The following is a 25,382-nucleotide window of genomic DNA, read 5'->3' on the forward strand; positions in this document are numbered from 1 at the left end:
TCAATTTTCCTACTCAGACATTCATCAATTTTGTTGCAGTTACCCTGGCATCATTATCCAAATAACATGCTTTGTGTTTATAAAATTAGTATATAATTATTCAAGTAAAAGGGTGGTTTGGTGGAGAAAGAGATGTTATTAACTTGCACATAATATCACCTGGTCAAATTTTCTTTGTATACCTTATTAGAAAACTGTTAAGGCTACCACAAGAAGAATAATGAAAAAGGTGTTTCCCAGGCAGTCAACACAACCTGGAAAGAATACAATTTTTGCCAAATCACCTTCTTTTCCAGTTTAATAAAATGAACTGCTGCTTCTAGTGGGACATAATCATCATATACTGGACCAGTCTGCAAAGGTACACTTTTATGTCATGGCAAAACTGATTAACAGATAACCTGATAACCTTATCTTTTAGCATTTTCACGAACAATTCTGAGGAACTTCTTTTTGGATAAAAAATGTCTCCCAAACTTGCTGTGTACTCAAGAGCTTATAGATTTCTTTTATTAGGAAAGATTATGAAGCTTTAAGCGTAAAATTTAGGAAAATTTACCAAGAAATGTATTATATTTTATGGCTAAAAACTTGGGGACATGACTTATCCACCTAGCACTTAACACCTAGTAGTGTTCCTTAATCTTTATAACTTGAGACTCAAAGGGAGCTGATAAGAACACAGCTATTTTTAAGTAAAATAGCTATTTATTCAGCTTGTCATGCCAAAATGTTTTGTGCATATACCACTATAATTAGCACACCCTCTGTAACAGGCAAAATTGTACATCAAATTATATTTCATGTTACCTGATTATATAAAAATGTAAAGTGAAAATGATTTATCAATTCTTTTTAACATTACTAGTAAACAATTCAGCAGGAGACATGAGGCACAAAATCTTAGTAAAATATGACACAGGAAAAGCAAATATGTAATTCTCACTTAAATTTAACTTGTCATAATCCATTGTGAATATACAAAGACAAACCTTTAAAACGTTATATTTACTAAGATTCTGGCAATAGTTTTGTGTAACAAGACACAGCATACCAGGCCTGTCACTCAACTTATTTATGGTTAAGTCTCAGCTTCAATATGAAGCTGTTAAAAAAAAAAAAAAATCAAAAACCTGCTTTTTACATGCTAAATATCTTGGCAAGTATGCTGTTAAACACAGTAAGGAATTTAGAATAGCAAGAATAAGGAGTTAATAAAAAGCTAAACATTACAGCCTAAACAAAACTCATACAAAAAATAAAGGAACTATCACTGATTACATAAAATTTTCCTGACTGGTTAAAACCTAACAGTATAAAACATGCATTTTAGAATCTTTAGCTATCAAGTTCAAAAAGTACCAGTGTCATTTGAAATGATTCCTTTTCAAAGCCAAAGTGTAGTCAAAATTAGTTCAAATGTTATAACACATTCTAATGCTAAAAAACATTCAGTATTATTGAAGTGGAGGTAAATCCCAGAGCTTTTGGGGCATTCTCATGCTGCAAAAGGCTATTTCTCTGGTTCACTCAAAGTAGCATACGACAGAGTCCAACGATGTCACTAAGCTCAGTAAAGGGCAAGACTGCCATACCCGGCCCTGACCTCCCCATGAAGCATGGCTACTGTGTCCACAAAAATAAGATGTGTGAGGATAAAGGCACGCTATTCTGCTAGCTGAAGTGATATCAAACCCCACCCCCACCCCTAAAAGCTCCTTCCCCAGGTAAACAAAAGTATACAAGGGGAAAAAATTAAAATACGCTTATCTACAGAGTAAGGATTTTGAAACGTCAACGTAATCCCTACTTCAAAAATGTTAACTAGAGTCATCTGGTCATGTCTGATTACATCTTAATGATGTATCCAGATTCAGTTTCTGTTGATTTATCATTAGATACTTCTAGTCAAAAATATTAACTTTATTCCCAAATATCTTAACCACTAGTATGACTGCGGTGTGTTATCTCCCAGTTATAAAGCACTGGATGAGAAAAAAACAGATGTTCAAGCAGCAGGCAACAATTATGGCCCTTTCACACAGCGGCATCTGAGTGGCTACTGATAGTCCAGGAATAATTCTAAAAACAAGAAAATTCATGCATTTTAGTAAATATGTCATAATGTTCACAGTTGATATTTCCTTAGACATTGCACTTTCTTTATAAGTGAATCCTGATTCTTCTTAATGTTATGGTGAGTCAGGACTTGAACTAGCAGCCTTCTTTTTCTTCTTCTTACTGTGTTTCTTATGCTTCTTTTTCTTTTTTGTTTTTTCCTGAAAAGATAGTTCCATGTTAGACATAGCTACATGAAAATCTGCAAATTAAAAACAACAACTTCACCATGGTACTTCTAATCTACTATGTATAGTTATTTCTAACAATCCACACAAACAAGTAAGCTACTGAAAACATTTCTCGAAAAGTCTCAATAATATTGTATGAGGACTAAGAGAGTGCTTGTCAATTTTCAAAAGATAAGGAAAACTCTAGGTCAGTAGCACATTAATGTAGCTTCTAACAAGATTTCCTGTAGAAAATAAATTCAACTGGATTATGGTATCAACTGTTATACTTCATGTTATCTAATTTTTAAAGGTGAAATCATTTTAGTTACTGCAAAGGAATCATCATACCACAGCAAAACACAAGTGTTTGTAAAATGATAACTTTTAGAGAATACATTAAACCTGCTACTTTTAAGTAAATAGGGACAGGTATTAGGTACTGCTTAGACTGGTAGCGCTACTTTAATTATTAAGTTAACAACTATCTGGTACAAAATACTGACGTACAGTTGAAAAGTATATTTAGCTTAGAAAAATGGACGCTTGGTTTTTAAAGGAAAACACCACTGAGGCCTAGTAAAAGTAGTCATACTGTGACTAGACAAAGGAAGCTAGAATTCTGCTGAACCCTGACTCTCTTGACTTTCTGATGTAAAAGAGAAGGCAGAACTTTTAGAAACAGATATGTGGAAATGTACTATCAAATAATATACTAGTTGTTGATATTCAGGAGAAGTAAAAAGAAAAGGCAAGAGCCTTAATTTAAGGGTGGCAAAAATAAAACTTCCTCTCCATCTCCTTATCTATTAGAACTTCCATCCCTCCGCCTTCCTAAGGCCTCTATCACTTTGTGACACTAACAAACTTTCACTGTTCTTTTCATTAGGAGCCCAGGTATGCAGGGACTTTTAGAGAGTCCAAAATCTTATATCTGGGCTTTTAAAAATAAGTTTTGGGTATAGGTTACTTTTTCATAAAAGGATAGTTGGCCACTCTGTTCTTAAAACACTTTTCTTCTTGGCTTCCATGACACCTCACTCTGCTGCTTTCCTTCTATCACAAAGACCTTGTTTGCTGGTTCTTCTTCCTCTGCTCAACCTTTGTGGGCTTCCTTCCCTTCTTTTCCACATGCTCTCCCAGTAACATGCTTTAAATACCACTTAACAGACCAAATCTTTATATCCAGTCCTATGCTCTAAACTCAAGACTGCAAGTGCCTTATTACTAGCTCTACCATGCTAGTTATTAAAAATGCTTAATTTTTCCCTCCAAATCCTTTCTCAACCATCTTAGTGCATGGCACCACTAATTCATCATATTGTTTAAGCCAAACAATCTAAACTATCTTTGACTTGACTCTTTAACTCCACTCTCCACCCCTGAAGCACCAAGCAAGTCCTACCACCTAAGGCCAAAACATATCTCAAATCCATCATGCCAGTCCATCTCCATCACTACCACTGTAATACAAACAACAGCATTCCTCATTTAGGTCCAGTCATCACTTCTGCCAAAATATTTTTAAAATGTAAAGTTGATTTAGGTTACCTGTTTGCTTTCATTAAAACCTAAATAGTGTGCTCTGTGAGATGGCCTCTGCTTACTTCCCAACCTCATTATATGCTATCCTCTTTATCTACTACGTGTAAGCCAAGCCTACCTTTTTTCACTGCTTCAAACATATCAAGCTCACTCCTACCATAGGTCCTGAGCTCTTCTCTCTGTCTAGGATGTTCTATCTTTCATCTTCTAATGGTTGGCTCTTTTTTGTAAATCAGATTTCAGCTTAATTTTACGTCCTCAAAGAGGCTTTCTCTCCCTGAGTCAGCCTCTCATTTGTCACACTCTTATCTATCTCGTACTCCATTATAACAGCTCTACCAAGACAGAACAGTGCCTGCATAGAGAAGCTTAATAAATACATGCTAGCTGAATGCATGAAACAGTAAAGTATGCAAATATAAATTAGAATTATCCAAAATTAACTTTATGTCTTAATAATCTGAACCAAAGATGCAGTCTTCACCCAAGTTATTTTCCCACTCAGGAAAAATGTCTCTTAAATGTCTCCTTGGTCTTGAAGCATATAAAATGTTATTTCCGAATCACACATTATCAGGTGAACCTTCTCAGAGAAGGACCCTCGTTTTAAGAGTCAGGGACATTCTGGGAAGGGGCAGTTACTCTCAAACCTACAAATGATGCTGTTCTCATTTTTCTTTTACTCCTCCCTAAGAAAATGCCTTCAAAGGCCATAGCCCACACTTATGTGGGTGCTCCTAAATTACTTTGCTGATATGATCTGCATTTCTCCTTGATAATTTGCTACAGACGTTCTCTAGGTTGGTCTGCTTCTCATTGGATACCACTTCCACTTTCCTAGTCTCCTCTTTCTACTTCTCAACCTGCATGATAGCAGAGCTGGCTTTAGAAATGATTGAAAGAATCATCTTTATTAGTGAATCATTTATGTTGTAACATTCCTCTTATTTTTCATTGCAGCGTGTGCTTCATGAGCCTTTTTCTATTATTACCAGGTTTGGCAGATCTGGGAGTATCTACTATCGAAGATGGAGGGAATCACCATACTTTACTCTCATACTTCCTGTTACAGCTTAAGAAGTCAAACAATAGTTTAAGCTTACATTTCTAACAGTAAAAGACTGAAAATGAAACAGAGATGTTTGCTATCAGGATATGCTTCCTTTCTTCTGAGCCAATTTAATTTTCTCCAACCCATTAAGTGAAGCTGCTGAACACCACACCTTTCCCAATAAATATTTATTTAGTTCTAGTAAGTGTAATCATGCTTTACAATGACTAATTTTATATTAAAAACAGCTATACTGTTGTCATGTAAAAACATAAGTGATACTTGCTGTTGTTTTTTCTCGTTCTTCACTGCTTTTCTTCTTTTTTGCTCGTATCTACAAAATTAAAATTTTTGTGGAGAACAGAAGATAAATATGTAATTTCCAAGGCATTTTTTTTCATTCACTAATATACCTCTATGTAAAAAACCTTTTTTTGACAATCAAAAAACATTTTAAATGCATTATTGTACCTCAAACCTCTATTATATCACAATGAGGATTCAACGAAAAACATTTAAAGGAAAGAAAATTAAATCTCTAGAGGGCTTCTCTTAGATTTTCTTTCACCACCTAAAAACAGCAGTGAGGTACAGCAGATAAAATACATGGGCTCTGCAATAAAACAGACCAAACTCTGAACCCTACCTCTGCTATGTATTACCCTCAGTTTCATCGTCTTTGTAAAATGTAGGTAATATCCACCCTCAAGGGGGAATGCCTGGAATACAGTAGGTGTTTCTCTTACCTATGGTGTTTAACGAATGGTGGTTTTATATATATAGTGTACTCAGTATCAATGAACTGATAAAAATCTTTTCAAGTAACAATTATTACCCCATTAATATGTTATTTCAATATTTTAAAGTGTGATACACTGGATTTATGTTAAATTCAAAGTTGCTAAAGCTGATGTGTATTAATGTTAAATCCAAATGTAACATATTTTATATTAAGACAAACATAATTAATACAATAATAAAGCACAAAAATTGCTGAAATATTGAATTGTCTGGTTTATCTGCTAGGTTACTGTATGTCAAGTACATGAAAATGTAACTAAGAATAGCACAAATAAACTAAAATAGACTGAAGGAATAGAACACAGAAGCATTAAAGACTATTAACTTTCAATAGAAGCGGTAGCTCTCTCCTGAAAGAACTTGGAGAACGCAATCCTTGTGTCTGGTGGTTATTCTTGTCATCTCAGTGACTGAGGGGGTGGGGCCAAGACAGGGAGTGCCATCAGGCAATATCCAGGGAGCCTGGACATAACTTTAGAATAGCCTGCTTGACATTCATATAATGGGCCCAATTATAATATAAAATCTAAGTTTATTAAAATATGAACACAAAGTATTTTGTACTGGGTTTTAAGATACAGTCGGCCCTCCGTATCCGTGTGTTCAGCACCCATGGATTCAACCAACCACGGATCAAAAATATTTGGGGAAAAAAAAATTGCAGAAAGTTTCAAAAAGCAAAACTTGACTCTGTCACATGCCAGCAACTATTTATACAGCATTTACATTGTATTCGGTATTAGATGTACTCTAGAGATAATTTAAAGTGTATGGGAGGATGTGCATGGGTTAGATGCAAATACTACGCCATTTTATGTAAGAGACTTGAGCACCTGTGAACTTTGGTATCCACAGGGGTCCTGGAACAAATTCCCTGCAGATATCGAAGGATGACCGTACAGTGGATGTCCCAGAATAGCTATGTCATATAAATAGAGGGAAGACTGTATTTTGTTTCATTCAGAGCTTTACTGGGAATTGTCTACCATTTTGGAAAATGTCATTGGTGACAATGCTATTGTACGGCTTTTGAAGGGCATAGGTCAACATACCTGCTACAGCCTGAATTTTGTCACAGCTTAATATTTTATGTCTTCTAGTGTTATTAGGTGCACGTACTTATGCATAGAAATATAATTTTATAAAATTATGCTCTTGTATTCATTTTTATTTCTTTAGGGGACAGTAATATAAAAATGTGTACAGGTAGCCTATATTAGCTATAAACTTCATTAAAGGAGTATTACAAAATATTGCTACACATGGGGACAAGAGGTCCTATTTTACAAATGAGGAAATCAAGTCCAAGCAGAGAAATACTTCAAAGATAACTTATAAACCTAAAATTAACTAAGAATGGACTCTAATTCCAAGAGAATACAAAATCTAAGACAGGGATATTAGAGCTGAAAAGGACTGTACAGATTACCTAATTCTACTCCCTCATTTTATGGATAGGAAAACTGAAGTCATGTCAACATTTCTGTTCCACCATATCACCTTTCTACTCCCTAAAGAGTAGTGCCGGGGCTTCCCTGGTGGCGCAGTGGTTGAGAGTCCGCCTGCCAATGCAGGGGACGCGGGTTCGTGCCCCGGTCCAGGAAGATCCCACATGCCGTGGAGAGGCTGGGCCCGTGAGCCACGGCCACTGAGCCTGAGCGTCTGGAGCCTGTGCTCCACAACGGGAGAGGCCACAACAGTGAGAGGCTCGCGTACCGCAAAAAAAAAAAAAAAAAAAAAAAAAAAAGAGTAGCACCAAACAAAAACAAGGGAATGCTTGGGTTTTAATATGGTACATGCTATACAGTATCTTTCATGCCATCAAAATGGTAGTAAAAAGAAAACATTAGAAGAGTAAAAATAAAAGATCTCCGATTGGAAAGGTATCTGGGAATATGATTCTCAAAATAAAAGCCATATTACTATCTTGTGTAAAAATACAAAACTTATTCTGAAACGGCATCTCTTTTACATATTAGAAAAGTGAGTAAATCAAATATCTTATGAAAATTTTTTTTTACTAATTCGTATTTATTAAATCAAGTAACTAAATATTTTAAAGTAAAGAAAATGGATTTGATCATAGACTTACCTCCTCAGTATAATCTGATTCTGACAGGGACTCAGATGATAAAGGTTTATCTTCAGGATACATCTTTCTTTTTTTGCTGAGTCCTTTAATGTCCTATGAAAAATAAATACATGTATGCCGACTGAGATATAATACAATGCCACACGAATTTTAAGTTTTTAAGTTCTATTTAAGAATTTTCCCAATTATCACAAAAATTATCCATTTTCATTTTAGAAACGTCTAAAATTGGTGACAATTATCAGCAATCAGTTTCTAATTCCAATAAAGCAATGCTTTTATTAAATAACTTGAAAAGAAATACCTATTCATCCTTTTAGATGTAATATCCTCCTTATTTTCTTTAATTATACATGATGAAGTTTTAAAAAGTTAAGGAAAACATATGGTATAAGAATTGGGTCCTTTGCAGTTTAATTCTTTTTGTTTCTAGCCTGGGTTGGATCAGACAGGCCTAGTGTTACACAAAAGAAAATCAACAGGTAATTATTTGTGATGGCCTAAAAAGGTCTCTGCACCGTAGTTCCCTTAGTGCATTTAAAGTGTTAAATTCACATTAAAAAGCAAAACAAAACTTCATCTCTAAGTATTTAATGATGAGAAAATGTATAATTCTGGGGAGGAGTACTTAGGGGCTTAAGTACATATTTTAAGAAATAAAACATTTTTAAAGAAATAAAACATTCTGGGAACTTCCCTGGTGGTGCAGTGGTTGAGGATCTGCCTGCCAATGCAGGGGACACAGGTTCGATCCCTGGTCTGGGAAGATCCTACATGCTGCAGAGCAACTAATGTGCCACAGCTACTGTGGCACAGCTACTGAGCCTGCACTCTACAGCCGCGAGCCACAGCAACTGAGCCCGTGTGCCACAACTACTGAAGCCCGTGCACCTAGAGTCTGTGTTCCCAACAAGAGAAGCCACCACAATGAGAAGCCTGCCCAACACAACGAAGAGTAGCCCCCGCTCGCCGCAACAAGAGAAAAGCCCACGTGCAGCAACGAAGACCCAACGCAGCCAAAAAATAAAATAAAATAAATTAAAAAATAAAGTACCAAAAAAAAAAATAAAACATTCTGAAAACATCTGAAACAAATATGACAGAATGTTAAGATTTATTAAAGCTGCATAGTGAATATGCTGGTTGTCATTTTATTTTTTCTATATGCTTCATCAGTACGTATGAAGTAGTTCATAACAACAAAAACAAAACCGCACAAAGGAAAAAATGCTCACCAGTTAATCTTACACAGAAAAAAATGACCTAAAACTTTTACATAGCATGAACCCAATTTTGAAGATACAAACAAACAAGAAAAGAAATTAACAGTGATGATATGTGTGGTAGATTACAGGTGATTTGTTTCTGCAAACAGCTTTATTATTTTGGTAGAAATTATAAATGTTCATTTTAAGAAAATTCACCAAGATCCCACTACAGGGATTTTGGGAAACATCTCTGTGTATATACAATTTTACATAAATACTTGTTTGGAACCCAGTCTTCTCACCCAACAGTATCTTTCCATGCCAACTACACCATCATTTTTGGCTGCCTTTGACATTCACTGAAAGTATATACCACTGAAAGTAGATACCACAATTTACTTAACCCATTTCCTTCTGGAGGGCAGGCATATGAGTTCCTCGCTATTAAAAACAAAGTTGAAATATAGTAAAGGGTACGTGAGGGCAAAATCTTTAACAATAATGACTAAATCAAAGACCAAAGCAGCCTTCATCCAAATGATTTTCTCACTCTCCCATAACCCTCAAAATTGTTTCTTATTTCATTCATTTATGAACCACACTTCACCAAAAAGCCTCTTCGTCAGATTCTTTTATCAGCCATATCAATCTCAGATTATTAGAATATAGTTCATATTTTCTTTAAAAATTGCCTCAACATGTATTTTACCTATTTTTATGTGTATGTGAGGTATTCTCTTTCCCTTAATTACTGAAGATCAAGTTTTTGCCTTATGTATTCCTAGTAGTGTTTCTTAGTCTGTTCATTATATTTAAACTTCGTTCACAGCTTATTTTTTATAACCTATATGTCTTTTTTCCCATTCAGCATTTGAATTATGTGGTCAGAAGTTCATGAGATTTGAGGTAAAGCCCTTTCCCATACCAATGTTATACTCACCCATGTCTTTCTCTAGTTGCATTTTCATACATTTAGAATTTTCACTTATCTGGAATATATTTGGCCTTAAGGAGTGCTCAACTGTATATTTTCCAAATGGCTAGTCATTTTGGTCCAAGAAATGCCACCTCTATCATATATTAAATTCCACAAATACTTAACAAATTTTTACCTGGACTCTACACTGTTCCATTGTTTTTCTATTCCTGGATCATACCACGTATTTTCATCAAAGCATATGAAAAATGTTTTAACTTTTAGCAGAGCAAGTCATACCCAGGAACATTTATTAAATTTTCACGTTTCTGAATAGATCTGTATAGTTTTCTTCAAATAAGTCCTGCTCACTTCTTTAAGATTTTCCTATATGTTTTTTGTTACCATCACAAATGAAATATTTTCTTCCACTATATTTTCTAATTAGGTATTCCATTGCCTAGCACTTTCAGAACAATTTAAAATAAAAATGGAGCTAAAACTAATGACTGATACATATAACTGAAAATTAAAACCATGTAAGATTATAACAGACACCCTGAACAGGATTAACAGAAGCCATAGACCAAAAGATGTTAACTACCTGTCTGAAAGATTAGCATCCAAAGTATATAACTCTTATGAATCAGAAAGATTAATAACAATCAAACAGAAAAATGGGCAAAGACCACAAATAGGCAATTCACAGAAAATGAAATCTGAATGGCTAATAAGCAAATAAAGGGGCTCAAACATCTCTACACACTGAACTGGCAAAAAGGGAGGTCTCACAGCGTGACAAGTATGTATGAGGAACAAGGGTACTGTCATACATTACTAGTAGGAATGTAAATTAATAACAAGCACTTTGGTAAGCAAAATGTAGACAAGTAAAACGTATGTATATCCTAGGACCTAGAAGTTATACTCCCAGGTATACCTCAGAAAATTAATGACAACTTAAGGAAAAGGAGAAATGGATAACAAATAGCCATTGCAGCACTGTTTGCATTACTGAAGAATGAAAATAACCTATATGTCCACAAACAGGAGAATGGAGATACAAGTTGTGGTGAGTTAAAATAATGCAATATTATAAGCCAAAGAAACAAACTTGAGAGTATCAACAAGGATAAATGTCAACAGTAATTCTGAGAGAAAAAAACAAGCTTCAGAGGAAACATGGTGACACCCTTCTGAAAATACTCTAAGTTATTTCTGAACACATACTTATGTTAATAAAAGTGTATAAATATGGATGGGAAGGAGGCACAGTAATTTCAGAAACAGCTGTCTCTAAGGAAGGAGAAAGTGCCTGGGACTTCTTCTTTTCCCATAAAACAAGACCTGAAGCAAATATGACAAAATTTAAACCATCTGTTAATTCTAGTTGGTATACATATGGGTGATTTTTTATATATGTGTATATTACTCTATACTTTGTATATCTTGAAGTACTTCAAAAATCACAGTGCAGTTGTTTTAGTATTTCATGTTTGCAAATTGCCAGTTTTTAGTTTTACAATTTTTTTTAAAACATGAAAGTAACCAATTATTCTTATTTTATAATGGTTTTGAAAAATCAGGAAGTTCTGTTGAAATTATATCACACCCTATTGGCAACTATTAAAATAATCACACGGTTTCTTTCCTTTGACCAGTTAATATGGCAAGTTATATTAATAAATTTCTTATCCTTGAATCCTTGGAATTAATTAAACCAACTCTGTCAATATGGTTTCTTTTTTTAGTGTTAATGCATTTTTATTTGCAAACTGATTAAAAAAAAACCAAAACATGTCTAGGTATATACCCCAGAGAAATGAAAATATACGTCCATACAGAAACATGCATATTTAAAGCAGCATTATTCACACTAGCCAAAAGGTACAAACAACTCAAATGTCCATCAATGAATGAATGGATAAACAAATTGTGCTATATACATACAATGGAATATTATATGCATTCATAAAAAGGAATGAAGTACTGATACATGCTACAACGTGAATGAACCTCGAAAACATTATACTAAGTGAAAGAAGCCAGTCACAAAAGGTCACATATAGTATGACTGCCTTTATATGATATATCGAGAATACACAAATCCATAGACATAAAGCAGATTAGAGGCTATCACGGGATTGGGGGTGGGTGGGGAGAAGGAAACTGGTTACTTAGTGACTTTGGGTTGTTTTTAATGGAATGATGAAAAAGTTTTTTGTTTTTTTTTTTTGCAGTACACGGGTCTCTCACTGTTGTGGCCTCTCCTGTTGCGGAGCACAGGCTCGGGACGTGCAGGCTCAGCGGCCATGGCTCATGGCCTAGCCGCTCCGCAGCATGTGGGATCTTCCCAGACCAGGGCACGAACCCGCGTCCCCTGCATCGGCAGGCGGACTCTCAACCACTGCGCCACCAGGGAAGCCCGATGAAAAAGTTTTGAAACTAGAGAGGTGATCAATGCCCAACACTGTACATACACTAAATACTACCAAACTGTAATTTAAAGATGGTTAATAGCATACTATGTGAATTTCACCTCAATTTTTAAGAAATGATATACAAAGACTGAATAAAATACAGTGACACTGGTCTTTATTTTCCTTTTATTAGTAGTTGCTTTCTTTAGGCTTTTATTTTTAATAATAAGAAAGATTTAAAAATATAAACCAGAAACTTAGGTAGGGATAAATTAAGCATTAGGTATAGATAGGCTATAAATGAAGATAAAACATCTACTTACAGTAGAAAAAAGTTTTCAAATTTAGCTATGGTACACTCAATTTGAAACAGAAGTCCATGTTCTTTCATTAAAAGGACCTTCTTTAAAATGACTTGAGGAAACAGGAAATGTTTAGAATCTTCATTATTTTGAATTTTAAACTGAGATAATACATTTATCTATACAAACTCAAATTCTCTGCAGGAAGCTTCTTCTGATCTTTTACCTTCAAAAATGAACTCAATAAGCAAAAGAAATCTTTTAAGGTAAAAAGGGGAATGCTTTAATGTTAATTTTTTGAAGCAATTCTTGAAGTAAAAGAAGTTATCTTAAGGCACTGTAAAGTATAAATTACCTTTTCTTTCTCAGTTGCATCCTTTGACTTCTTCTTCTTTTTTAAACTATCCTAAACAAATAAAATATATATATATCAATTTTAAATGTGAAAGATACAGCATTATGACGGAAGAAAAATACCAAAAAAGTGATTTACTCTATGACCGAAAAAAAGTTTACTTCCAGAATTTTATTCTGAAAATACGGGAGAAATACAGGTTGTGTATATATGTGCTTATGAGGGAATGAGACTTCTTCATTTATCTGGCTGTATATCAAATCTCTGTACAACTAAAAGAACGGACGTTATCTGTATAACCACAGGGTTTATTTTAAAATAAGACTTTATGCTATTGCTATTTTTACCTGTAGTGATCATATGCACTGAAGTTCTAATTCACACTATGCTCAGACATCAATTTGATTTCCCTACTCTTCCTTATAAAGTGGGGAGGCAAGAATTTCTACTTTTGAATCCCTCAGGGCTAGCTGTTAAACTCTCTGAGCCTTCCTTATCCATGAAGTGGGATATACAAAAAACTACTTCATAGGGGTGTTGAGAGGATTGAGTTAACAAGTCAAGTGCTTAGAACTGGGCTCAATCTATAGTAGGCATTCTATAAATGTTAGCTATCAGTATCATTAGACTGGCTCTTCGGCTTTAAAAAACAAAACCAACATCTACTGAATACTTTATATATGCCAGGCATTTTATCAAAAGAAGTCTCAGTAGGGCAAGTAGATATCTGCCATACAACCATATATCAATAGTTGTTTTGTTCTCCTGGGACCCCAGGACAGTGCTCATCAAATTGTGGCCCATGGACAGCACTGCATCAGAATCCTAGGGACCATTGGTTTAAAATGTAGACTTCTGATCCTAATCGGACTCACTAAATCAGACTCTGGAGATAGGACCCAGGAATCCACATTTTTATTATAACCTGCATGTATTTCTTATGACCACTAATGTTTGAGAGTTAATTGCATCTGATAATTCTGGATAGTACAGAACAGATTTAGGTACAGTACAGTAAAAAGGACACTGGATCAGATATTAGAAGATAGACTCAACTTCCAATTCTAATACGATCTGTATGAATTTAAGCAAGATGTTTTCATCTGCACTACAAATTTTTTATGTAGATGGGAAAAATAATGTCTGCCATGCTTTATCATAAAGCTGTCATAAAAATGCTGAGATGTGGGGACCTATATGTCAAAGTACTTAGAGAACAATTAAATGCCCTATGTACAATATTATTAAGTACATCAATTAAGTGACACAGAGCATCAAAGTACAAAAACAGTATCACATTTCTAAACTGAGAGCAATTTAAGACAGGAAGAACTTAAAGAAGAACCTAATTAAATGTCTGCTATCCAAAATATTGCTCATTTAAATGATTTTACCTTACTGTCTGATTCAGTTTCTGACATGGAACTTTCAGAAGATTTATGTGAACGGCTCTTCTTTTTCTTTTTCCTTTTTCCTTGTCTCTTATCCTACATGAAACATTTCAGAAATATTTGCTTTCTGTTTCAAAAATATAATCGTTGCATTTTATTAACATCAAAACTTAATCAATGAACAAAACTTGATGAAAGGACCAGCGTGTAAATATGTTTTACTTAATAATATTTAAAATGTAACTTACATCACTTTGTTTTATTAAAAAATGTTAAGTGATGAGTCACATGTAATTCTTAGCTAAAACAGAATTTTTGATTTTTAAATCCATTTCTTCTACTAATATTTTTAAATGAACAAGACAAATTTAGGAATCTAAAAAACACATTTACCAATATTTAAATACCTAGTTATTTATTCACAACAGCGCTCTCAGTTATGGATGATTAATCAAAAACTGGAAGTAAACATTTTTAACAGATATTTCATAATGGGTTTCTCCCACTTGTCAGTAAAGATATCAGAGATATTATTTCATGAATCATTACAGGCAAACATTACCTCATCTTCAGAATCTGAAGAACTGCTGGAAGAATCAGAGCTTGATGAAGAAGAAGATGAATACTTGACCAAGCACAAAACAATTAAAGCTTGTGAGATGCAGGAATTTTTTTTCTTTTACTAAGTCTCTCAAATACTTAACGAAATTAATCTAGTGTCTGAGAAACAGATGCCATATTCATGACTTAAATACTAAAATGTCAAATCTCACATTCCCTCACAAACACAGACATACACACACACAGACACACACACAAAGTAACAACAGATGTAGCAACAGTAATCGATTTTCCCTCTTTAATAGTAATGAAGGAGTCACTAGGTTATAAGGAGGTTGGCACCTTTCTTTTATTATCACTAATAGAACAAAACCACCCGTAACTACCAAAGGACCTCCAGGTTCCTTGACTTATCTAGAGTTAGCATATAGGTTATATCAATTATTCTTACTTTTTTTGTACGCTCTTGATTATAACATTTAGAAAAATGGAAAACTTTTGCTCACCCTACCAGATTTCTTCTTTTCTTTTTTCTTTCTCTAAAAGCAAACAAATACAAGTACAAATCTAAATAAGGTGGTGTTTTCAAATGTATCTATTAATAGTAGTACACAGCATTATTATGAAAACCCAACTCTGAGATTAAGAATAGCAATAAACTAAAAATGGCATTACCTGTCTTTTTCTGGATGAGCTCTCACTTCCACTTAATAATTTCTCCCTGTGTTTTTCTAGTTCTTTCTTCCAGTTCTGCAGAAACGTTATAAACACATTAGAGGCTACCTATCCCCTTCTAATACACCTAAATATATAGAGACAGCCACTACTTTCTTCCTTCCATCCTCTACTACCTCGCTCTCATCTCACCTCTAATTACAGTCAAAAGATACTGCAGGTGCCAGAATCCTTTACCCTGTCACCAAAGGAGCCTCTACGAGCTCCTTTCAAAGAGGATATTATGAGGTGGGAGCTCCTTACTGTATACTGAAAGGAAGAGTAGGTATTATTACTGAGGCTGAGAACTTTTTTCTTTTTAACAATGGTGGTTAGATTCTCTTTCCAGACAGTAAAAGTTGAATTAATCTATACTGTGGCTGAAATACTACATATATGTTTGTAATCAAAACAAGCAAACATCACCATGGAAATCCCAGGGTAAGATGGGGACCTGGGGATAAGGGGAGAGAAGGGAAGAACGTAACATTTAGAAAACTTAAGATGATTTAAATTACTGTAAGATAGCTTTTCTCTATTTCTTTTTTTAAGAAATCAAAATATACAAACCGTATTCAATATAACAAAAACACTTCTATAATACAGAGCACCCTTAACCTAAAGAGCTAGGCCCAAACTCTTGGTTTATTAAAAAAAAAAGATTTCATTTTTTTTATTATAAGAAAAAAGATTATTTTTTTTAAAGGCACAATTTACAAACCTCATTCATCTTTTCTTCAAATTCAGCCAATGCCTTGGAGCCTTTCTTTTTCTTTTCTAGTTGTTCTTTCACTTCTTCCCTTAAAAAAATAGAATGTACAAGTAAGTTTTCAAGCTATTCAAATTTGAGACGGATGCTTACAAACAAGGCAACAAAAATTTCATAAATAAATTTTTCTTAATATCCTAATAAACCTCCATTCTAGTTCCAGGGCTGCTACATTTTAAATTTCTTTGTTCACGTCCTTGTAAATCAATTATCATAATAAAGCCTATCAGATAATACTAGTCACTCCCCTTCTAAACACGGATTATAAGAACTAACACACCAAACATTTGAGCACTTCCATACAACAGGCACTGCTTTAAATACATCTTCCTTTAATCCTCACAACAATCCTGTGAGAAAAGGTAGTATTATTACCCCCATTTTAGAGATAAAGAAGCTGAAACTTGAGGAAGGTAAGAAAATCTGCCTAAGGTCACAAAGCTAGTAGTTTCAGTGTTAGGGTGAGTTAAGGTCTATATGACTGAATTACTATAGTCTATTACTAAATCACCCGTTTTATAATGTACCTGCTTTTAAGAACGAGTAGCCCTGGCTGGCATCTGGGAACTTAGATTTTGGTACCAGCCCCTGATAAGAGTGGCTTACTGTGCCTGTGTAAACAAATAATATAGTTTATATGAACACCTTCATTCCTTCTGGAAGTCTGGAATTTTGGCACCTGACAGGCAGAGGCGGATCAGTCGCCAATAAAAAAGCTGGACACACTGAATCACACTGGTTGGCAATACCTTACATGTGTTATCATAACTCATTGCTAAGGAAATGAAATGCATCCTGTATGACTCCACAGAAGCAGCCTTGGAAGCCTGCGTCCAGGCTCCCCTGAACTTCACCCCATGCACTTTTTTCCTTTGCTGACTATGGCTGGTATCCTTTCACCATAATAAATCTTGCCCACGAGTACGACTATATGTGAGCCCTTCTAGCAATTACCCAACCTGAGGGTTGTCTTGGAGACCTCTGACCATACATGTAATCCACTAGCTTAGGCACTTCCCCTTTAAAATTCATCCCTTCTCCCCAATTTTAAAGATAAAATATACTTTGTTTTGAGATAATTTATTTTTTTTCATGTTACAGTGCCATTTAATACACATATTTTTGCAACACAGAAATTCACATATAAAGATCTCATTAAAATCATGAGATAATTTATTTTTTGGTAAGCTGCAACAATAAACAATAGCACTCAAGAACATTCTAAGAGGCAGACACAGCTTACTTCCTATTTAACCCAAAGGAAGGATTCCCTGTTGTATGTAAATACAACTTTCAACTATAGTTGCCCAGTTATCAGGGGCCCTTAGAAGGAGTCCAAAGTTAACAACTCTGAAGCTTGCCTTATGTTACCTCAGGAGTATGGGTATTTAATAATAAGACATACTAAAAAACAATAATGTAAGTGCTATGATACTTTATTTACAAAAAATCAGAGCTACTCAACAAGGGCAAAACAAACAAAAAATTTAAAACAAAACGTTTACAATGGGAAACCCTAACTCTTTTTTTTTTTTTTTTTTTTTTTGCGGTACGCGGGCCTCTCACTGTTGTGGCCTCTCCCTTTGCAGGGCACAGGCTCCGGACGCGCAGGCTCAGCAGCCATGGCTCACGGGCCCAGCCGCTCCACAGCATGTGGGATCCTCCCGGACCGGGGCACGAACCCGTGTCCCCTGCATCGGCAGGTGGACTCTCAACCACTGCGCCACCAGGGAAGCCCAACCCTAACTCTTTGAAAAGCCAGCGGATAAAACTAGAAACAAGGTCTAAAGTCATCTTTCTCAACACCTAGTTATACCCCGTGGAAGGGCAAAATTATTCAAACCTACCATTTTAAATAGCTTAGAACACTTCAAGGTTAAGGTCTGTTTTAAGACATAAATATGTGCTTGGTATAAAAGATTCTCTGCGGCTTCCCTGGTGGCGCAGTGGTTGAGAGTCCACCTGCCGATGCAGGGGACACGGATTCGTGCCCCGGTCCGGGAACATCCCACATGCCACGGAGAGGCTGGGCCCGTGAGCCATAGCCGCTGAGCCTGCGCGTCTGGAGCCTGTGCTCCGCAACGGGAGAGGCCACAACAGTGAGAGGTCCGCATACCACAAAATAAATAAATAAATAAATAACAAAACAAAACAAAACAGATTCCCTGGCAGTGCTTTAGCTATATTGGGTGGTGGGTTCTCAAATGTTTGCTTTACATTCATGCATGTGTTTTATACATTCAAAACAAAGCACATATCAAATACCACTTCAAAAAATTATGTATCTAGCAACTGCTCGGCAATCAATAAAAGTTATAAAAATAACCTTTAAAAAATTTATGAAAACCTTATATATAGGTAAATTGTTTCACAAATACCAGGTAGGCCTTGGTCGATTCAGATAATCTTGGATCGTTGGACCTGAAGACTGGATTGGACCCCTTGATCTGGCCATTGCTATTGGGTTCATATAGGCCTTGAGGAAAAAACAAAAATTAACTCCATTAAAATAACCACTGAAAACACAAAAGTACATTTGCATACTCATAACGCAATCTTTATTATAAATGCATACTATATCCAACTAAGCATGAACAATCTGACTAACCAACTTTTCATTACAAAAAGTAGATTTAATGCTCTATTAAGCCTCATAAGTTTGGGAGATAAGTAATACTGCTCTTTCACAGAAAATGTGTTTTTACCAGAGATTTGATGAAAATAATAATGACATCTCTCTCTTACTCTAAGATGGCTTTACAGTGCTTTCTCCTAAAGCCCAATAAAGCTCTGAGGGTAATAATATTATGCACAATGGTAAATGAAGAAACTCGATTCCAAAGAAGTTAAAGAAGACCTAACTCTAAATTCATTGCTTATTCTACTATATCTTCTATCTCAGGAAATACTGTGCCATGCTGAGAGCAATTTTATACAGAAAATTGTTAACATCAAAAATTAAATCATGCTAGGCAACAAAAGAAAAAATAGATAAACAAGACTTCATCAAAATTAAAAACATTTGTTCATCAAAGAACACTATCAAAAGACTGAAAAGACAATCCACAGAATGGAAGAAAGTATTTGCAAATCATGTATCTGACAAGGGTTAATATCCAGAATGCATAAAGAAATCCTACAACTCAACAAAACCCCCAAACAACCCAATTCAAAAATGTGCTAAGGACTTAGACATTCCTCCAAAGAAGATGTACAAATGTCTTAATATGCACATGGAACGATACCCAATGTCACTAGTCACTAGTCGTTAGGGAAATGCAAATCAAAACGACGAGATGCCACCTCACCCCAGTTAGAATGGCTACTATCAAAAACAGAAAACAAGTGTTGTCAAGGATGTGAAGAAACTGGAACAGTTAAGCATTGCAGGCGAGAATAAAAAATGGTGCAGCTGTTTTGGAAAAGCTTGATGATTCCTCAAAAAGTTAAACAGAAACTCCACCTCTAAGTAGGATTGAAAAAGAATTGAAAGCAGGGGCTCAAACAGATATGTGTACACCCATGTTCATAGCAGCATTATTCACAACAGCCAAAAGGTGTAAACAACCCAAATGTCCATCTATGGAAGAATGGATAAACAAAATGTGATATATACATACAATGGAACATTATTCAGCCTTAGAAAAGAGTGAAATTCTGATACATGCTCCAACACAGATGAACCTTGGAAGCATACTAAGTGAAATAAGGTAGACACCAAAGGACAAATGTTGTATGATTCAACTTATGTGGGGTACCTAGAATAAGTAAATTCATAGAGACAGAAAATAGAGTTTACCAGGGGCTGGGAGTTACTGTGTAATGGGTACAGAGCTTCTTGTATGAGATGATGAAAAAGTTCTGGAAATGGACAGTGGTGATAGTTGTACAATACTGTGAATGTACTCAATGTCACTTAACTATACACTTAAAATGGTGAACTTTGTTATACATATTTTTGTACAATTAAAAAACCACAGGGCTTCCCTGGTGGCGCAGTGGTTGAGAGTCCGCCTGCCGATGCAGGGGACACGGGTTCGTGCCCCGGTCTGGGAAGATCCCACATGCCGCGGAGCGGCTGGGCCCGTGAGCCATGGCCGCTGAGCCTGTGCTCCACAACGGGAGAGGCCACAACAGTGAGAGGCCCGCGTACCGCAAAAAAAAAAAAAAAAAAAAAAAAAAACCACAGAAATTATATTATGCTCTCTATACTACACTTGCTATAGCAGTAAAACACATTTTTAGACACTTTCCCCCAAAATACACTGAGACAAAATAAAGCAGAATATTTGTTTCTTTCTTTCTTTCTTTCTTTTTTTTTTTGCAGTACGCGGGCCTCTCACTGTTGTGGCCTCTCCCGTTGCGGAGCACAGGCTCCAGACGTGCAGGCTCAGCAGCCATGGCTCACGGGCCCAGCCGCTCCGCGGCATGTGGGATCCTCCCGGACCGGGGCACGAACTCGTGTCCCCTGCATCGGCAGGCGGACTCTCAACCACTGTGCCACCAGGGAAGCCCCAGAATATTTCTTTGTTAATGACAGTGTCTAGCAAAGAGGTGTTGCTTTATTAAACAGAATTCACAAATCTGGTCTTTAATTCAGTCTCAACCTCTTGACCGTATGATTCAGCTTTCCAAATTTAATCCAAGTCAACATTTATAAAAACTCTTCTACTTTATAAATAAAAAGAATTTTGGTTGAAAATGACTATTACCAAGGTTGATTTTAAACCTAATTACCTAACATTTGAAAAGAAGTGAAAGGGTACAATGCATCTGATGCATTTTATTTAACAATGTCTTTAAAAATGACAAAATCACCCACCTTCATAACAAATGTAAGTTATATATTTCTAGATTACTCTGGCAGAATAAACAATATAAAACCACTATGAACAACACATATCGAGAACTACTTCCATTCAACTGGATACTGCCTACTTACTTGAGATGTAAAAGTTAAACCTTTAATATAATTTTCTTACTGGCAGGAATGAATGCTAGAGCTCCTACGGTCAGAGATGTTGAATCAGGGCTACATGTGGATATCAAATGCAACGTTTAAGACCGAGGCATAAAGTCCTATTTTTTATATCAAATGTTATGCCCTCAAATATTTCATTCAACTGTCTCTGCTGAGAATTTCAATCAGTTCATGTGGAAATGACAACCAACAGAGGCCACAACAGAGCAGCTGCTGGCCCAACCAATGACACTGACAATCATCATAACCAAAAGCAAGTACAATGTGCAAGCTAAGATCATCACTTTAAAAACTATAATATCTATCATCTATCACCTCATTTCTTTGGTAGCATGTCATAATTTTAGCAGTACTCAATAGTAAAATATTTTAAGTTTAAAACTGTAAAAACTTTATTTTCAAAGTTGTAAATATATACAAGGATGTTAAAACTGTTATCACTAAAATAGGAAAAACTGAAAATACCCAAAGAGCCGTCAATTTGAGATTAATTTAATACATTATATTCCCAAAATGAAATACTATGTAGCCATTAAAAAGATGATGTCCAAAATTTCTCAGGTGAAAAGCAAAAGCAAGTTAAAAAAAAAAGATACCATTTTAATAAATAACTATAAATTTTTAAAAAGTTTTTGATGCATGTGCACCAAAATGTAAAGGAAGACGTCTACTTTCATCATTTCATACAATGGAGAAAAAAATTTAAAATAACTCATTACCTTTATAAAACAAAAATAAAAATACTACATGCAAACACTGCCATAATATTAATAGTAAACAAAATGAGAAAAATTCAACCACTCTAAATACCTCCATTATTTATTTCAATTATAATAGCAATATTTATAAAGCGCATCTCATAAGCTCCTTGCAAAATTCTGTGCTCATAATTATTAAGCAACAGTGCTCATTTTACTGTGCACAACAGAAAGGTTTTAAAAACAAAAAAGTATTTCACAAAGGTAAAGCTCTTTCACTTATTATGCGTAAGTGTGAAAAATAATGCTTCTAACATTAGGCGGTGGGTGGCTGGGCATCAATCAAAATAAAGAAACTGCAATTTCTTTAAATGTCTATGACAATCACTTTAAATACTATGCCCTTTTAAAGCAAACACTCATACTCATATGTAACTAGAACTGCCTGTGGCTCCAAGCTGCTGCTGTGAGGGTAACAGAAAACGATTTGTCTTTGAAACTTAGGATGGCAAATTGAGCTCAAGGGAATATATAAGTGGGCAGCTAGGAAAAAAGCAATGCAGTGAAACTGCTAAGGACAAAATGCGCAGAATTTCATTTGCTACTTTGATTACCTATTTTTATCTAGAGGATACATCTGTTTTAGTAACAGAAAAGAACACGAAGGAAACTTCTGGAAAACAATGGGCACAAAGGGTGGCCATCACAAATTAAAGTGCCCTTTACAAATCTCAAGAATTAAAATGTTCAGTGAAAAAATAAATAAAAGCCGTTCAAGAACGTACAATACCAAGAGTGAGCCCTAATGTAAACTAAGGACTTCAGGTGAAAATGATGTGTCAATGTAAGCTCATTGACTGTAACAATGTTCCCCTCAGGTGTGGGAGTTGAAAGTAGGGAAAGCTGAGCATGTCTATGGGCAGGGAGCATATGGGAACTCTCTGTACTTTCTGCTCAATTTTTGCCTTGAGACCAAAACAGCTCTAAAGAGTAAAGCCTATTTTTACAAAAACTTCAACCTGAAATTTATGGCATTTTAGAAAGCAATTCTGTCATCTCTAAAACCATGATTTTTATCATCAATGTAAAAAGAAAAAAAAGCCATTATTTTCAGAGGCACATGTTCATTTTAATTAAAATCAAGAGTTATGGGCTTCCCTGGTGGCGCAGTGGTGGATAGTCCGCCTGCCGATGCAGGGGACACGGGTTCGTGCCCTGGTCCGGGAAGATCCCACATGCCGCGGAGCGGCTAGGCCCGTGAGCCATGGCCGCTGAGCCTGCGCGTCCGGAGCACAGGCTCCGCAACGGGAGAGGCCACAACAGTGAAAGGCCCGCGTACCGCAAAAAAGAAAAAAAACATCAAGAGTTATGATGTACTAAACTAACTTATCAGATGACCCAAGGTTTTTTTTTGGTCCCAGTTTAAACAGTTCCATCTCCTCCTCCATTGCAATGAGGAGACTGAACGAGAAGATCTTTCCACAACCTTTGAAGTGCATATAAAATGTTACCAGAACCACCACGGGCCAAGACAACATACCAAGTAATAAGTAGAGCTCGGAATTATCAAAATGCTCTAGTAAATGAAACTAATTTGGAAACTTTTTCAAATGCTTTAAAAGTATGTGTAAACCAACACCTTTTGCCAGTAAAACAAAACATCTTAGGTCTCTGCATGAAAACTGTACCCAAGGTCCGGTAATTTCTAAGCATTTAAGGCCTAAGGTCATTAAAGAGCCCAAACACTCTTAACACCTTAAACCTAAGGATGCTCCAGGAGAACACCATTTCAACTCTATGAGAATCAGAATACCACAAGGTCTGACTTACAGCCAGGAAAGCAAGAGAAAAGAACATTCCTCAACCTTGTAATCAAAGTTCACCACTGTGGTTCCTAGACATCTTTGATTATGAAGACTAAATAAAATTAAAACAAACGTTTTGAAGACAAGAAATATTTCATAGAAGTGAAGCTCTTTTAGTACCTCGCCCCATCTCCCCCCACCCCCTAACCCCAAAGGAAATAATCACTTAATTTTTAAAAAGCTAGTTCACTAAATTTAGTACAGTAGCTTCAACGACATTTATTTTTTTTCATTTTGCTGCTCAGTGGTTTAAAACTCTATCATAGCCAAGCCTAGGAACTGTAAGGCTGCAACCTAAGCTTACTGCTAATCGCTTCTGTTTAAAGCCCATTCAAACTGATTCATAACCTGGGCTGTCCACACCAAGCTAGTAGCCACCTAGAATGCCTTCCTCCCATCTCCGCCTGTCAAAATGCCCTCAGAACCTCGAATTTCTTACTTACAGATATTTCTTACTCTTTCTGCTATTAGGTACTTCTGCATCTCTTTTATCTCATTTACTAGAATAACCTGCATGCCAAGCACTCGCCCGGCCACCTTGCCTTTTGCACTCTCAACTATTCTGCAAAGTTATGGGCAACACTGATCCCCTCTTACAGATGAAGAAACTGAGGCTCAAAGAAGAAAAGCAACTCATCCTAGGTCCCCCAACTCCCGAGGGACCAGAACTGACATTCCAGTCTGGGCCTGACTCCAGAGTGAACATTACTAGGCCATTCGTTCCTTTACAGAGCCTACTAGATGCCAGGTAGTGCTGGACGCTGGGGCCCGAAGCCAAATGCTTTGATCCTGGTTCTCAAATGTGAGCCCGACTGCTGCTAGAACTGGGCGCCCTGCAGGCCCCCGGGTGGAGGGACAACGTCCATGGCCTCCGTCCCCCCTGGGTGCGCGATCCCGGTCGCGGTGCGTGGGGGGCGAGTCCCGGCACCTCCACGGGCCTCAGACTTTGGACTTACTTACAGGAGGGTGCAGGGGACCCTAGAGCTCTACAAACTGGGCACTGCTGGCCCGAGTGCGGAAGGGAAGGATGCCAGAGAACACTACCAGAGGGTGCGGCAGGGTTGACGGGGTGTAGAGGAAAGGGAGACTAGAGAGAAGAGAAAAGAGAGCGGGGGAGCCGAAGGCGCCAACTTCGTGCGCGGCGCACGCGCGTCTGGGGCCGGAGCGGGGAGGGGAGCTGGGTCTCCTGGTTTGAGGTCCCAGCGTCGCCGCTGACTCTCAGGCCCAGCCGGGAAGAGCGAGGGGTCCCGCTCTCCTGCCGCCGTGCCCCGCGCCGCCGCATTGCTTTCCCCACCGGGTACTCACCACCCTATTGTCCCGCTTCCCCATGGTGCCGCACTGAGCGATCAGTCAGCCGCTGGGGTAGACCAGGCCAGAGCGGCGGCCGAAGCAGACCCGCCGCAGGTCCTTCTGCCAACTCCCCAC

At 36.6% G+C, this 25,382-nt stretch overlaps 1 protein-coding gene across 1 annotated transcript; it reads right to left on the reverse strand.

Annotated features, from left to right (window-relative positions):
- Positions 1-688: 688 nt before the first annotated feature.
- Positions 689-25,382, reverse strand: FAM133B (family with sequence similarity 133 member B). Its single transcript, XM_060156082.1, has 11 exons — positions 25,263-25,382; positions 18,792-18,889; positions 16,366-16,444; positions 15,606-15,680; positions 15,437-15,469; positions 14,932-14,994; positions 14,373-14,465; positions 12,979-13,029; positions 7,778-7,870; positions 5,171-5,218; positions 689-2,279 (listed from the first exon to the last, which is right to left on the reverse strand). Exons 1-11 carry the CDS (start codon positions 25,284-25,286, stop codon positions 2,193-2,195), a joined length of 744 nt encoding a protein of 247 aa, XP_060012065.1. The 5' UTR covers positions 25,287-25,382; the 3' UTR covers positions 689-2,192.

Source organism: Lagenorhynchus albirostris, chromosome 8 (genome assembly GCF_949774975.1).
Source record: "Lagenorhynchus albirostris chromosome 8, mLagAlb1.1, whole genome shotgun sequence".
In the NCBI taxonomy this organism is placed as follows: Eukaryota; Metazoa; Chordata; class Mammalia; order Artiodactyla; family Delphinidae; genus Lagenorhynchus; species Lagenorhynchus albirostris.

What these genes read in the sequence shown, in the direction of transcription:
- FAM133B (XM_060156082.1), bottom strand. Translation starts at nt 25,286, where the DNA reads ATGGGGAAGCGGGACAATAGGGTG. An exon ending in AATCGACCAAGGCCTACCTG is followed by an intron (nt 16,445 to 18,791) that starts GTATTTGTGAAA and finishes TATTTTTTTAAG; the next exon opens with GGAAGAAGTGAAAGAACAAC. An exon ending in AATCAGATTATACTGAGGAG is followed by an intron (nt 5,219 to 7,777) that starts GTAAGTCTATGA and finishes TTAATTTTGTAG; the next exon opens with ATACGAGCAAAAAAGAAGAA.